Source organism: Amblyomma mixtum, chromosome 1, assembly GCF_055824585.1.
Source record: "Amblyomma mixtum isolate Tamu chromosome 1, ASM5582458v1, whole genome shotgun sequence".
Taxonomy (NCBI): domain Eukaryota; kingdom Metazoa; phylum Arthropoda; class Arachnida; order Ixodida; family Ixodidae; genus Amblyomma; species Amblyomma mixtum.
Genome location: NC_143012.1, coordinates 40,207,847 through 40,222,619, shown reverse-complemented (window position 1 = coordinate 40,222,619; position 14,773 = coordinate 40,207,847). Strand labels below are relative to the sequence as shown.

The window sequence follows — 14,773 nt, the reverse complement described above, 5'->3', positions numbered from 1 at the left end:
GTTTTTTTCCTTCTCTTCTTTCTACGGATGCGCAGCTTCGACCTGGAAGATGGACCGGGCGGCGCCGGTGGCGGCCGGGCCCTGCTCGAGGCTTCGAGCCCCTCGGGCGCGGGCCTGGTTCTCTCCAATTTCCCGCCGCAGCGGCGGGAGTCCTTCCTCTACCGCTCGGACTCCGAGTTCGAAATGTCGCCCAAGTCAGTCTCCCGACACTCATCCATCGGCAGCGAGGCGTAAGTGTGGCATTACTGCTCTCTTCTTGACCCCACGTCACGACGCTTGCGCATCTTTTGCTGCGCCAAGTACAGTGGTGTTCCTTGTTAGAGGGAACATGCTCCGGAGCTAAGCGATGAGACGTCATATCCGGTGGAGGTACTGCGCATGCGCGGACAGCGGCGCAGCTGCGGGTGCCTCCTCCGAACTGTCGTCTGCGATGAGGTTGCTCTAGCCACACCAATTACTAATGTTCGGTTCCATGTCGGCCGATTTTCTGTTATTTATTGAAGAAAGCAGCGCATACACGCGCGGCCTTGCAACTATGGCGTCTACTATTCGTAGTTATTTGTAACTTTTAAACAATTTTGAGCAGTTTATCTCTCACACGTGACGCAGCAATTGGCGAAGTTCTAAACTTGCACCAATCAATGGTTCATATGTTTTGAAGCTAGAGTTCTTTGTGTAGTTTCACGAGCAGTTCGGTCAAAGAGCTCTTTCCTGAATTTTCCTCATGGTGGCGAAGCCACAGCGGAGGCGCTATCGAATTCAGTTTTCCTAAAAAAAAAAAGAACGCAGTATTAATGTTGTTAGATCCATTGGGCGTTGAAGGTTTCTTCAACAAAAAAGTTAACTTCCTCTGATTGTTCCTCTAGTGACACTATGCACTTTGCAGACAAGAACAAAAGCTATCTTTTAATATATTGGTGTTCTAATCCTAATGTCCGGCTATATGGTTAGTGCACTTATGAAGGACTGTATATTTTCATTTAATAAACATTCAAACCTTCAATCCTTGCGATGGTCCCGACTGGGATTGGCGGATTTTTAAAATTATTAAAGAAACAGTGCCGCAAATTAGCAGCCTCTGTAAAAGAAGGGCACCTGTCACGTTAACAAGCTAACAATTTCCCGTCAGGGTATCTTGGCATAGAGTACAGGACACCGAATTCCTGCTGTCAGATATCCGGTGGCCCTCGCCGTGCAAGCTTGTATATTGCCTGCAGTTTGTTTTTCTGGCTAGCTGAGTTAAGTCACCAAACATCTAGACGTTTGAGATGCGTGGCAACGCGAGCAATTCCAACCATCTCGCCTGCCTTTCCCGTCAAAACAAACCGCGCAGCAGCGCCACCTAGAGAAAAAAAAAGTCTCATAGCAACAGAACCCCGACATGCCGTCCGATTCAGCACGCTTGCGCACGGCGCGTTTAATTTTGGTGTCCTCTGCCCTGGGTCTGCGTGGCTGTGCCTACACTCAGCGTCGCTAAAAAGAGTGCAGCCTTGGGGAAACCTGCGACGCGATCTGAGGAACTTACTATACAGCGCAGAAAAAGTAGTTGTACCTAACATGGGCCCTTCTTACACCGCCTTTTGGGTCCCTTTAAAAATGCTCCCTTTAAAAAAAAAAATTCCCCGTTCCAAAATCCGGAAGACCGAAGCTTAACTACGAGCGTGAAATTGGGAAGTACACTGATGGTGCTGTCACCTGCTGGGAAAAAACCGAACTGCTCTTTTTTGTTTTGAAGTCTCAAAATGCTGCCGGTAGCTGGCGCCAGGGTTCATAGTCTTCTCATCCATCGGCCATTTACCGCGGACGTTTCGCTACACTAATCAACTTTATGTTCTAAAAATATCCAACAAATAAATATGTTTTCAATCAAATCAATTATCGAGATGAACAATGGTTAGCTCAGACACTAGGTGGATCCATTAGACCGGCGATTCGTAGTACTTTTCTCAAATAAAGAGATTTTTTCGTTTGCTTAGTAACTAGCATTGAAGTCAACTGCGGCGCGCACGGTGTAGAGTCAGAAGTATACTTCCTTATAAGCCGTGCTTGTAATATCTTCCCGTCTCCTCATTTATAGGCTATGTTGTTACTGTGCTGCGTCGCACTATTCAGACCTAGCGCGCAGTGAGCCGCGGCGGCGGCCGGTTGTGCATGGTTGAACTTTTAAAAATAGCGCGCCAGGGCTTCACGACCGCTGCGCTCGCTTGGAGGTTGTGGCAAAGCTTCATAGGCGGCGCTCCTAGTCTGGACTCATTCACTCATTCCAGAGGGTGCTCAGTGCCGCGGATAGATGTCGCCACCTTTTAAGCAGAGTGCATCTGCGTCCGTTAGGCAATGGTCCTGCAGCTAGCCGTACTCTTCCAGAGACGATGGAGGCGATTTTGTTCCGGTGTTAGCTCTGCCGCTTAGGAGTTGCCATCGAAACACTTTGGCGCTTTCATTTAGTAACATGCATACAGTGGTACCAAGCTTTTTTTTCTTCTATTCAGATGTGGAAGGCCGGAGTCTTTTGTACAGTGCCTTCAAATATTGTTTAAATAAAGTGCTCGGCTTATATTTTTTATTGCTGAACTCACTTAGAGCTCATAATTACGTAAACAATACAAGCGGGATAACTTCTTCTAAAACCAAAAGAGAGTAAAACTAAACACCACAAATTAATCTTGCATCTGTTGTTAGAATTCATTGTTATTTTTTAACACTTGCGCAGTTCATGCTTTTTTATTTTATTCAGCTGTCAGGTTGACAGTATAGTGCTGTGGCTTAAACATAGTGACCCCTGTTTATGTCCATTGTAGTTTACGCTGTAAGAACTTTTTAACATTAATGAATCTATGAATTTTTATCTCTGTTTGCTTGTTAACTTTCTGTTACAACACGCTATGCCACGTACATAGTAGGGATCTTAGGTTAGGCGTGCGCCGAACGCTTTGCTCCCGCGTTTCTGCCGCGTCGCCTGTAGTACTTAAGGTTGGCTTCATCCCACGACAGCCCTGCAAAAGGCAAAGCACGCTTTAAAGGCGGCGTCTTGGTGGACAGGATTGATGTGGCGTCGCTTCGGACTCCTGTGCGAAGTTATTTATGCCTCGCGTACCACGACGCCTGGTGCGTTCTGCAAAGCTCGTGAAACGGTCGGCATTTTTCTTTAAAACGTTCTCGTGACGCCGGTCATTAATTCTAACGCGCCTATTACGACGTCGCAAAGCCGTCTCTGCCAGGGAAAGAATTCTCCGTGCCGAGGCTTTTACACGCCGTAAGGGTGCCCCGCCTTCTTTATCCCTTACAAGAGAGGAAGCTGGATAAAAAAAAATAAAAGCAAATTACCGTCCTGATTTTAAATGAGGCGCTCAGCATGTAGAGAGGAATAATTTGCGCATTTGCTCTATATCCGACCTCGTAACCTTTACGCTTCGCTGGAGGTTTTGAGTATTCCGCGAAGGCAATTAATTATCGACGTCAAAAAAAAAAAAATGAGAGGGGTGAAGTAACACTATCCGACGTCGTCGTCCCGTTTTATAGCTCGGGTCTTATAGTGTATCAGCTTCACGAATATTTTCTTACTGCATTCTTTCTTCCGTGTGACCATGTTTGGCCTAAGATATTAATGAAGCGCGGCTACCAGCTAGAACCATAAAATAAAAAAAAAAACAATAGAAACAGCAAGCAGGAAGGGAACACGAAGCGCCTTTGTGTTCTCCCGGGTGACCTTCTAGGCCTTGAAGTGCGTGAGCGTGCCATTATTCTCGACTTCCGTCAACGAACCGTCGATTCTTCTCTATTTTTTTGTAGCAAGGGAACAGGAACTATGTTTACATAGTCTCTACATCCGCCTTTGCTCTGGAGAGAATAGGTAGTGAAAGTATTTTGCATAGTGTATATAAAAAACTTTTGCAGTCTCGGTGTGGCTCATGTTACACAGACCTGTTTTCTTCATCAGAATACTTAACATCATCGACCGGTATTATAAAGTTTCCAGGCCCCGCCCTATCTGTAATATATATATATATATATATATATATATATATATATATATATATATATATATATATATATATATATATATATATATATATATATTGTTCTTTATAGCGCGAACGAAAATAAAAGGAGAATGAAAAATATGCTGGCTATACTAGCCTCGTTTCAACAGTTTCTTTAGGTGGTCTGTGTCATTAACCACGCTTCCTTTCTAGACGAGTTTGCTGCAATTGCTTGGTTATTGCGTTATATTACTTGACATCTGTTCCAAAAAGTACAGTTTTTAAGTAACAAAAATGTTTTTCTAGCCCGATAACAGTCCATCTGGACTTAACCTGAGAACGTTGCCGAGTGATGCTATTTTCGCGCAAATTTTGCGCGCCTTTTTATTGTATTGCCGTTACGTCAAATACGTAGTTGCCAAATTCATACAGCTGTTCACAGAGTATGTCTTCGTAGGTAGCCTGTTCAGGTGGAAGCAATATCTGAAGCATAGATTAGCATAGCACAAGTTAGAGAACTCATGTTTTCATTAGAGGACTATAAGCACCAAATTTTCGTTTGCGTGTTTTCTTCTTTCAAATGACGCGCAAAACATTAGCAGGTGTGGATCACCTCGTGGTATTCCCCCTACGGTCGCTAAATAATTTATAGGTGAATTTCTTCTCGATGCCGTTTTGGTTTCGGCTTCAATGACCGAACAACGGCTGTGACGCGTAAGGAGTGTTTAGGTCACGTGAGGCGTACAAAGAAACAACTGCATTATAATCACTGATACGTAGTTTGAATTCACCATAACGCTTATGCCAGCCTGTTTTGAAAAGGTGGAACAAAGAAAACCAACGTATCAGTGGTTATATTGCAGTTTATTTGAAGCTTCATTTGACTGAAACACTTACGTGTTACGTGTTATATTCATCATTTCTTAATGAAAACGAAACAGCGTGAGCAAAAATTAAATTATAAATTCTTTACCGGTCGCACGCGAATACCACGCGTCGTGATCCATCTTTTCTAACCTCTTATACATTGTTACAGAGAAGATAAAAGTAAAACTGATATGAAATCTCCATAGTCCTTTAAGTAGATTTGTTTTAGACGAATGATGTCCGTATTGCCTTTCAACCCGGGTGCTGAAGAGGAACCGATGGTTCCCTTTTACATTAAATGTGTGTATACTCTCGAATGGCTTCTACATGTGCTTACAAGTCCAGAACGCTTTGGCCACCGTCCCGTAGCCAAGACACATGATTAGCTAACTCGCTGACTATTCCCAATACCAGCCTGCAGCTGCTACTGTGTGACTGGCCTAAGCCGATCGCACCGCTTCTGCCTATTTGCTGAACTTTCTTACTTGCCAAGACGCATGAACAGTTTAGTGCATCTGGGCCATGGCGCTTTGGAGAAATGGCGAACTGTTGCTGTGCAATCCAACGGCACTCTAATCGTTTTCTTTGCTGCCGCACTTTTTATGTCAACCGGTCTTTGCTTTGCTCACAATGTTGCACTCGGCACGGCGGGATAGCGCACTTAAATGTTTCGTCACAACTCCGTGCACATACCCCACTCCTGGCACTCGTCTTACTTGACCCAATCACGGCTCGCGTCAGCACCTCACTTCGGCTGCATACAACTTAACGCAGACCTTTGAGTTATCGCATAATGTTGCTTAACGTGTTCGCACGCTTTTCCTCAACGCGCTAATAGTCTCGCTGCAGATTGAGCTTCCTGATTCTTCCTTTGTTTTGTTTTTTTTACTCAGCTTGTTACTTTTTTTGCTTAGTCTCGAGTGCACCATTCAAATCTTACGATCGCTGGTCTATTTGGCCGCGGCTCAAAGATGTCACTTTGTGCTTGAGAGCACGTTCTTAGCCAAGCTTCTAGCCAGTGAAGCCGCATTTGCTTTTTTAGCACCTCGTTCATTTCCGGGTAGTATTCCTGAGACTTAGGATCTCTTGCCCGATTAAGATCAGTTAAACGAGAAGAGCTTAGATTCTAAGAACGAATTTAGCCTATCATCGTTGCTAGTGAGTGCGCGATGACGCAGCTTTCGACGCACAAGACGTCGCGAGGCGGTCACCGTCGACGCGTGGTTGTTTGCCAAATGGCCGAAGGACTTAACAGCGGGAAGAGCTTTGACGAGACTTCGCACTAGACGTAGACGTGCTGGTACGGCATATCGGGTTAATCTTTGGTATACGTCATTTGGCTTATGCTAATGACTGTCTGGGGCGTGAGAGCTATTTTTACTTTAGCCGCTCGCTGGATATGGGTGAATTCGCCCAGTTTGCCCTAATTTATTGAGAGATGGGATCCCAGCAGCTGACCATACTGGCACTTCTGCTCGTGATAAAAAAAGGCTATGACGCAGATAATCGAACTGGGTGTGAAGCGATTGTCTACCTGACAAGGCGTTATTTATCTATTTGCACAGTGATGCAAACCGAACTCTGATGCATGAAAGGGTAACTTGAGGTCAGTTCATCAAATAAGACGCAATGTTGTTGATGCGAGCTGTGGGTACTTCTGTAGTTCTAGAGTTTAAAGCTTTAAAACGATTTCGCGAGTGAGATTTTATAGGAAGTTTTATTGAAATCTAGGCTCATTAAATCAAACGCGGATATGCACGAAGGAAAAGCATAGGACTTAGCTTGGTTTCAGTCAGCGAGAACTAAATGGCCACCTTCCACAAAGTAAGGAAACACCATTTCTTGCGAGACAAGACAGGCCAGTGTACACAAGGCTGGCTTTGCTGTCTGTGCTACTAATGAAAAAAAAAAACAAAAAAAAAGACAAGTGGTGTGCGCATTGGAACGCATTTCGTCCAAGCATCATGCAAGGCTATCTCACTTTCTCTGCTGCTATTTGTCCGTGCTTGCTCTATAGTGCAAGGCCTCGCGGAATCTACCGTATTAACGCCGATATAGCCCCGGCGTATCATGTAATGACCTCCATTTTATGACCTTCTTTCGTACTACAAAAAAAAACAAAAAAACTCCGGACCAAATTATAAGCACGATTTAATCGATTCTAAACACTCTCTCGTTAAACCTACCCTTCTCCCTCTTACCTTCATCGCGGCCTGTGCTTGAATGGGGGCTTGAATTCGCGTTAATACGGTAAATTCTTCCTGGCTTCGCTTTAGCAATTGAGTTGTGTTAGCGTGATTAGCGAACCAATCAGCGCTATTCGTGTAGAAGCAGCCTGCATGTCTCTCTGGTTGTCAAGTGCACCCCGGGTCCTGCTCTGGGAGTGCACGACCACGATACGATTACTGCTTGCCTGTGTTTTTATTTTTTTTTTCGTAAATTTCCTCGCTTGTTCAATGGGCGCGGTTCCTTTTTTTTTTTCTCTGTCCTCACACGCACTGTCGTTCTCTCTCTTTCCTCTCTCTCTATCCGTCTGTTCCACACCTCCTTCTGTCCCTCTGTGGGTGTGTCGTCTGTCCTGCCGTTGTCTGCTCCTCTCTCCCACCCGCCACCTCCTCTCCCTCTCTCTTTCTCCTCTCCCGCTTGGCTCGTTGCAGGACAAGCGCGGTGGCGCCTCAGACCAGCGCGGTCGCTAGCTCCCTCCAAAGGTGGGTGACGCATGCGCTTGCACTAACCACGTTTTATTCCTTCTCTCTACGCATGCCCCGAGCGACACTGGTGTGCACTGTTACTAACCCCGCGGCTCGACCCGAACGCTCTTCGTGTGATTGTGTGTCCTCGTGTGTGTACGTGTGTGTGCGTGACCTGATTTCTCTAGCACCAACTGTTTCAAAGGGTTTCAGGACACGGAAAAAAAGAACTGAACGTCTGCGAAAAGAAAGAGAACAGAGTGACCATTATATTGGGGCCTGTTACTTTTCATGGGTGGTCTCTCTTCCAGAAGCAGTTGTCACCGTCGATCAACCAGCCAACCGAATATTTACCTACATTCTAAATAATGCATTCACGCATTAATTGAGTGCTTTTAATGACCACATCTTACAGAGCTTTAGGATGGTGTATTTTGTTTTCTTTGGCGCCGCCTGCGTTTTGCGCCGCACATTTTCAGACGTAAGTTAAAGGTGAGAGTTTTTTCGTCTCTGTATCTCCTGTGATGCAAACAATCGCAGACCATTGCCGTCGCCGGACAGTCGAGGAAAAATACGCTGCAAATTTCGCATTGCAATCTCCACTGCCATTTGTAATGTGTGGTCACAACACTGCGAATTTAGATGCTGCGGTGCCTGCGGCACGAAATTTATTTTTTTTACTTATTCACACTGATATCTTGATGCGAGGTCCAGGTGGGCCCATAGCTCTGTCAAAGCACCGTACAAGCAAGTACAAAACAAAAGAAATGCACACATACAGGAAAACCAAGGAGAATACCGCGGCAAGGTCGCGAGCAGTCGCGCAGAGCGGGGGTTGTGTCACGTAAGCGGAACAGCCGAGCAGACGATTGCTGCAGCTGGCAAGAGCTCTGCGCGCATGCGCGCACTCTCGTCCTTTTCGCCATTGCAGTGCTGCATGGGAAGCTGAACGACCGTCCGGTCGACGCATCGTTGATATTAGAGAGATTTAGCATACCGGAGACTTACTGGTGGCGACGTATACCGATTTTACGTAAGGAAGCTGCGCTTGAAAAGTGCTTGGCCGGGTAATACCGCCGCGCGTGCGAGACAGGCGTGCATATAACCGGTGTACGTCTCCTCCAGTACGCCTCCGATGTGCTAAATCTCTCTATTACTTAAAAAAAAAATGGAGAGTTGTACATAAAGATATGAGAGAGGCATTTGCCCTGTAGTGGGCGTAGTCACGCTGATGATGATGATGACATAGGGATCACGAGCAACTGTCGTTACGGGGCCGCATTTTGTTAGTGAGGCCGCTAGTGTGGTTCTCGTGTTTCACGGAGCCCTATCGTCGAAAAAGTCGCGTCGCTCGAAACGAGTCAAATTTGCGTCCCGAACTTGGGTACATAAACCCGCGCTGTTCGAACAGGTTAGCGGAGAGGGTATATTGACTCAATGAGGCAACGCATATTCGTACCATACCGCTCCAGTTCGCTTTTATACGCTTCGCAAATGTTTACGTTGCCTTTCGCGCACGAGAATTCTCGCGAAAAAACGCCGCTTTGACGATGCGGAATGGCGAGTGGGCCATTTTTTGATGTCTTTTTTTTCGCCAGGATGACGCTGTCGCAGGTGTAATAGGCGCGATGTTTACCGTGAACTGTCCGTTCTTCTCCATCTCGCCCGAAAAGTCCGCCTTTTACCGACGTATACCTCGTTTTCCTCGGAGCTACAGCGACGCCTACGTGAAAAACACATGTTTGTTCGCGGCAAGCGGAGACTCTTAGATATCGAGCCGCGCCGGCTTAGGCCCCGAACGCTCGCTTGCAAGGCTTAACAGAGACACGCAAACAGCAGCTTAGCGTCTAAAGCGGCTTTCAAACATGCGAGGTGCAAGGGCGTCCGCAGAATTTTTTGCAGGGGGGTGCCCCATAGGTTGTCGCCGGAGTGGGGGGGGGGGGGGAGGGTATGTTCATAGCAGAAAGGCACTATTTGCGGATTAAATTGATTTATTTATATATAACTAAAAAATAAGTGAAATACACACATGAAAAAAAATTACAAACAGCAAATTAAAGCCCGTACGTAGAAAACCAGCGAAAAGGACGCACTCACAAGGAGGAGAAGTACACAGGTCAACGCTGGAAACGCAACTGAAAATTCTTTACTTGGTGGATCAGTAGAGATACATTGGAGTTTACCAACGAAAAAACATTTAAAGTTAATAAAAAATGCAAAAAGATACTGTTACTTGTGGAGAAGAGTGCTCAGTCTTGCTGCATACGGGTTCTCGACTCACCCGGATTGATGACCAGCACACAGCACAATATGTTCACAAACACGCAACTACAATCACTCAGTCAGTCTTCCTTGAACAGCAGCTGTAGGCGCCTCGGATTTTTCTGGGCGAATTGCGTGATTACACGGGTGATAACTTCATTTCTGTGCTTCATTATACGCTCTCGGTGAACACTCATCATACACATTGATTGGAAAAACGGTTGAACGCGTACGTTGAAAACAAAAGATGACTATATATACAACGAAAACTTATTTACAAGATAAATGCACGCTCGCAGCTTCATACACCTCGCTCCATCTTGCTCGCGCATCCGCACAGGCGAGCAACCGCACACACACTGCTCGCCGCTCGTCGTTTTCTCGTCCGCTGTCTTGGTTGTTCTCAGCTTCGTTAACAACCGGCCACTAAAAACACCGAAGCACAAACACAGAGGCGCGCACACGTGCAAGGGCTTACTTGCCGCAATATCCCCGCATGCACATTTTGGGGGTGAAAAGAACGCCGAGCGACTTCCGAGCGGGAGGGACACTCGCCACTCCGGTCGGAAAATTTGTTTTTGTGTTTTTATGGGGTTCAGAGCCCCAAAACGACTCAGGCTATTCGGGACGGAGTAGTACAGAGTTCCGGATAATGTCGACCACCTGGGTCTCTTTACCATGCACTGACATCGCACAGTACATGGGCGCTGTTGTGATTTGAGGCCCAGCCAGAGGTGACAGGCGAGCCAGGCAGGCGCCATCGGGCTGCGTTGACCAAAGGCGCTGGTTTTCGGAGAAGACTCAAGGAACGCTGGTGTGGGGGCGCCTCTGGAGACTGCGTCGCCGTGAACAAAAGCAGATAATCCCCTTTGCCGAAGATTCTGAAAGCGGCGCTTCTACCGAACTGCACTCTCCCGTGGATGGGAAAAGACGGCGAGTGGCGGCGGCGCCAACTCATCGCCCGCTTGCCCCTGAGCAGCCCGACAAAGCGGGGGTGGACACGGCTGATTTGTCCTTCCCTCCTGAAGAATTCATCGGTGGCCGGCGTACGAACGTATCCTGATTATAGCGAGCGACGAAGGCGAAAACAAGATGCCCTGTGCACTGTCTGCCTCCCTGTCGCTATCTCTCTAGAGATCAAAGAAACAGACACCCATCTCAAGACTGCTCGAAACACATGCTCGCCGGTGCCGCTGTATTTCTGCAACAGGTCGCCCTTTAGTAGAGCTAACGATGGCGTGGTTTGAAAACGGCGGAACGACGCGCGCCCGTACGCGGCGTTTCGCAGATGTGACCCAAAGTGTGGAAGAGGGGTTGCTTTCACCCTTTTGGCTGAGCGCACCACCGCCCCTGGCGTGGGCCATCACTCACGGTTCGAGAGAGTGATTTTCCAGGGGGGTGCAGCCGCCCTCCCTTGCCCCCCCCTCCGGACGCCCATGGCGAGGTGTCAAAGAACTGTTAAAAATACACTTTCAGCCGCTTGGAGAGCATGTTGTACCTCCTTATACGAAATGTGCTCAAGTAGGAAATGCGTTCCGTTCTTTCGTTAACTTCGGACAGGGCTGTGTGAATAAGACCAAGCTACATCTGTCTACTTACAATGCTCTTGTGAGTAGGGCTGAAAGACCGCGAGCTTTTTGATTGATTGAATGATTGCTTAATTGATCGATTGGTCAATTATTGATTGATTGATTGATTGATTGATTGATTGATTGATTGATTGATTGATTGATTGATTGATTGATTTCGCTACATGGAACAGCCAAAGAAGTTGGCCGCATGCGAAAGCCGTGTTGCGCGTGCCTTTCGAAATCTACTGAGAGGCATTTCAAGCACCATTAAGTCAAGCTTGAAGAAAACTACTTTGGTTAGGTACTTTCCTTCTGGACGTAAGGAAAAGACTGCCCGTCCTAATGGCTGAAATGTGAGGGGGATCCAATTTGTTCCTTTTTTTTTTTTTGCTTGCAGAGGGGGGAGCGGGGGGGGGGGCTGAAATTGTCGTTGTCAAGCTCGGGATTCGCATTTCGGGGTGTCGGCAACGCTGTTCCGGCCACTGTGCCCGCCGCTAAAGCGAACGCGCCCTTCGCCCGTTCCGGCAACGGCCGCTCGCTCAGCGAGAGAACGCGTTGTGAGGGCGAATTAACCGGCCTGTTCACTTAGGGACCTCCGCTCGCGGCGTGGATTCCGTCAAGGTACCGGACCTCGTTACGGGGGAAATTAGGTTCGTCCGGAACTTGAGGTACTTGTCTTTCCCGAGCTGAGTGCCCATTTAGCTGCTTTAAACGTTTCTTTTTTTTCTTCAAGACCGTTCCTAATTACCGCGTTGACCATCCACTCGCTGCGAGGTAAAGGCGGTTGGGAAACACGAGGAAGGAAAAGATTTGGTTCCATTTTTTTTTTATTCTTTCTCTCTGCCTCTACCTCTCGGTCTTCGTTCCTTTCATATTTTCCTTCCTGGTTTCCTTCTTTCTTCCTGTCATTGTTTCTTCACTCGCTTTTATGAATGTTGTCGTTATCGTTCTTTCATGTTTTCTTCTTCCATTCTTCAGTATCTTGCTTGATTTCAATTCCTTTTTTTTCCTCTGTATATTGGTTCGTGCCCTTCACTCTTTCTCATCCTCTTTCCTCCTCCACTACTTGCCTCTTTCCTTTCATTCTTTCGTCCTTTCTTTCTCTCCTTTTCTCTCGTCTTCACTGCTTTCACTGTTTTCTTCTTCCTATCCTCTCTTCTTGCCTTTCATTCTGTCATTCTATTCCTATCTCTTCCGTCCTATCCCGCGATCTTCTGAACCTTTCGTTCTTTCCTTCTTTCTTTCAAACCGTTCATCCTGCCTCCTTTCTTCATTTCTTCTCTCTCTTACTTCCTGCCTCGCTTCAGCCGTACGTCTCAAAACAAAACAAAAAAAGAGCAAACAGTCGCGTGGCTATTTACCCGCTCCGCGGGGTGAAAGCGCCGGCCTTTTGTACGGAGCCGCCCGTACACGCACGCCCTCTTTTCTTCCGGGGCGCACTTATTCTTTGGCGCCGTTTCTTTTCCCACGACTCTATCGCGACAAAAGCTCCTTCCACTCTGTACCTACATATGCCGTCCGTCCGTTCGTACACAACCTGCCTGCCTTTCCCTTTCAAAAGGGGCCGCCTCTACAAAGCGTACCGTGACCATTTGGACTGCTGCTGCTTTCGCTGCTTCAGCACCTGCTTCGTAACGAACTGAGCAGACGGAGGCGATTGCCGCGACAAACTGCGAGAGCTGCGGATTGCGAATGGAGCGTGGTGGACGCGAAAACGAAACAAAAGGAAAAAAACTTAAAGTGCTTTTCGGCCGAGCCAAAAGAAATTTCTAAACAAAAGAAATGTATAAAGCCAGTTTAAGAAGGGGGCCATCTCATTTTGCTGCCTTTACGTCTCCGATGAAAATAGGCTTTTTGAAATTGGCATTCGAAGTGGCTGTCTCTGTGAGCTGGCTTCCTCTAGAAAAACCGTTTGAGTGCTGGTGCGTTTACCGTATTTTTATTTTATTTTTATTTTTATAAAAGCGCTTTTCCCTCCTTATGAAGCGCCACATGTATGTATTCTTCTAGTTGCCGTTGTCGACGGGATTTTATTTTTATAACTTTCCGCCTGAAAAAAAAAAACGGAGTAAAAAGATACACCGAACTGACTTCTGAATTTAAATCCCCGATGTACGGCAGAACGATGGCCTTTTTGAAGCGCGGCAGGAGTGATTTGTAGAGGAAAATAGAAGAAAAAGCTGACGCTAATCTTGGTTCCGTTTTGTTTCCTAGAGTCGTCAGCGATTCGGAACAGTCATCTCATCGCTTGACTGCGTCGAGCCTCATAATGCTCTCTCAAAAGTGAAGATTTCTGCGGCGCAGTGCGCTTGGGGGATAAAAGTAAAACAGTACAAACGAGGGAATCAAAGAGAATAGCTGTCCTTCACTTTTCCTTTTATATATCGTCCAACGAAAGCTATTAAGAGCTGATGGAAGTTCCGGCCGGCCACCTAAGTACTTTCGCTCGTCGCTAGAAACGAGAGATATTCGCGGATCCGGCCCACTTGTGGTCGACGCCATGTTTTTTTGTCGCTGTACTCACGACTGTTTTGTTTTGATTTCACTATTTTCGTCGCGAGCCGGTCCAGAACAAGTCCCTCGTTCTTTGGCGATAATTTCGAGTCGTCGGAATTACTACGTCCAGGCTGGGCTTAAAGTAGCCGAAGCTTGCGTACCTCGTTAAACACTACTAAAAAAAATGGCTGAGGCTTAACTTGGTTAAGCCTGGAGAATGCGAAGCATCATCGTGTCGCGTAATTTGGAGGCGCACAACCACAGCGACGGCGCGAGGTGGGCCCCCGTTTCTCCACTGTCGTGACGTCATCGTGTCACGTGGTGTGACGTCATGTATCACGTGATTTGGAGGCGCACAACCACAGCGACAGCGCGAGGTGGGCCCCCGTTTCTCCACTGCCGTGACGTCATCGTGTCACGTGGTGTGACGTCATGTGTCACGTGATTTGGAGGCGCATAACCACGGTGAAGGGCTGAAGTGGTAGCTAAAGTAGTATGCTTCGCATAAAAACCTCAGCCACCTCCCGTCCCCCTCTTTCCCAACTTTTTCCTGCAACCCTTGCAATCTCTTGTTCTGTGTGTGCAATATTTCTTCAGGCTACTCGGGCGTCCAGCAGTTGAACCCCTTGCGAACACAGCTCGGAGCTTGTGGGCTCATATTGTTTTGCTGGTGGTCGTATGTGGTGCCCGTATATTATTTTGCTCGTGTGCTTATATTATGCCCGCAAATTGTTTTGCTTGAGGTCGTATGTATATTGTATTGCAATTGAACTCAACAACAGCGAGCAACTATCGTCATAAGTGTAGCCTGACCAGAACACGGAGCACCCGTTGTTCTCTACCCTAGCAGTTTCCCTTCAGATGAGCTGCCGACTAGAATAGTAATTCAGCTGTACTTCACACGAGC

At 47.0% G+C, this 14,773-nt stretch overlaps 1 protein-coding gene across 6 annotated transcripts in view; it reads left to right on the top strand.

Annotated features, from left to right (window-relative positions):
• Positions 1–14,773, top strand: part of LOC149366108 (3',5'-cyclic-AMP phosphodiesterase 4C-like) — a 616,957-nt gene that overhangs the window by 460,232 nt on the left and 141,952 nt on the right. For 5 of the 6 annotated variants that reach the window (XM_089548675.1, XM_089548667.1, XM_089548639.1 and 2 more), the window contains 2 exons: positions 36–230; positions 7,505–7,555. In XM_089548675.1, the coding sequence (XP_089404801.1) occupies positions 36–230; positions 7,505–7,555 (246 nt within the window). The remainder of the gene's footprint in view (positions 1–35; positions 231–7,504; positions 7,556–14,773) is intronic. The other variant, XM_089548649.1, reaches the window with a different exon arrangement.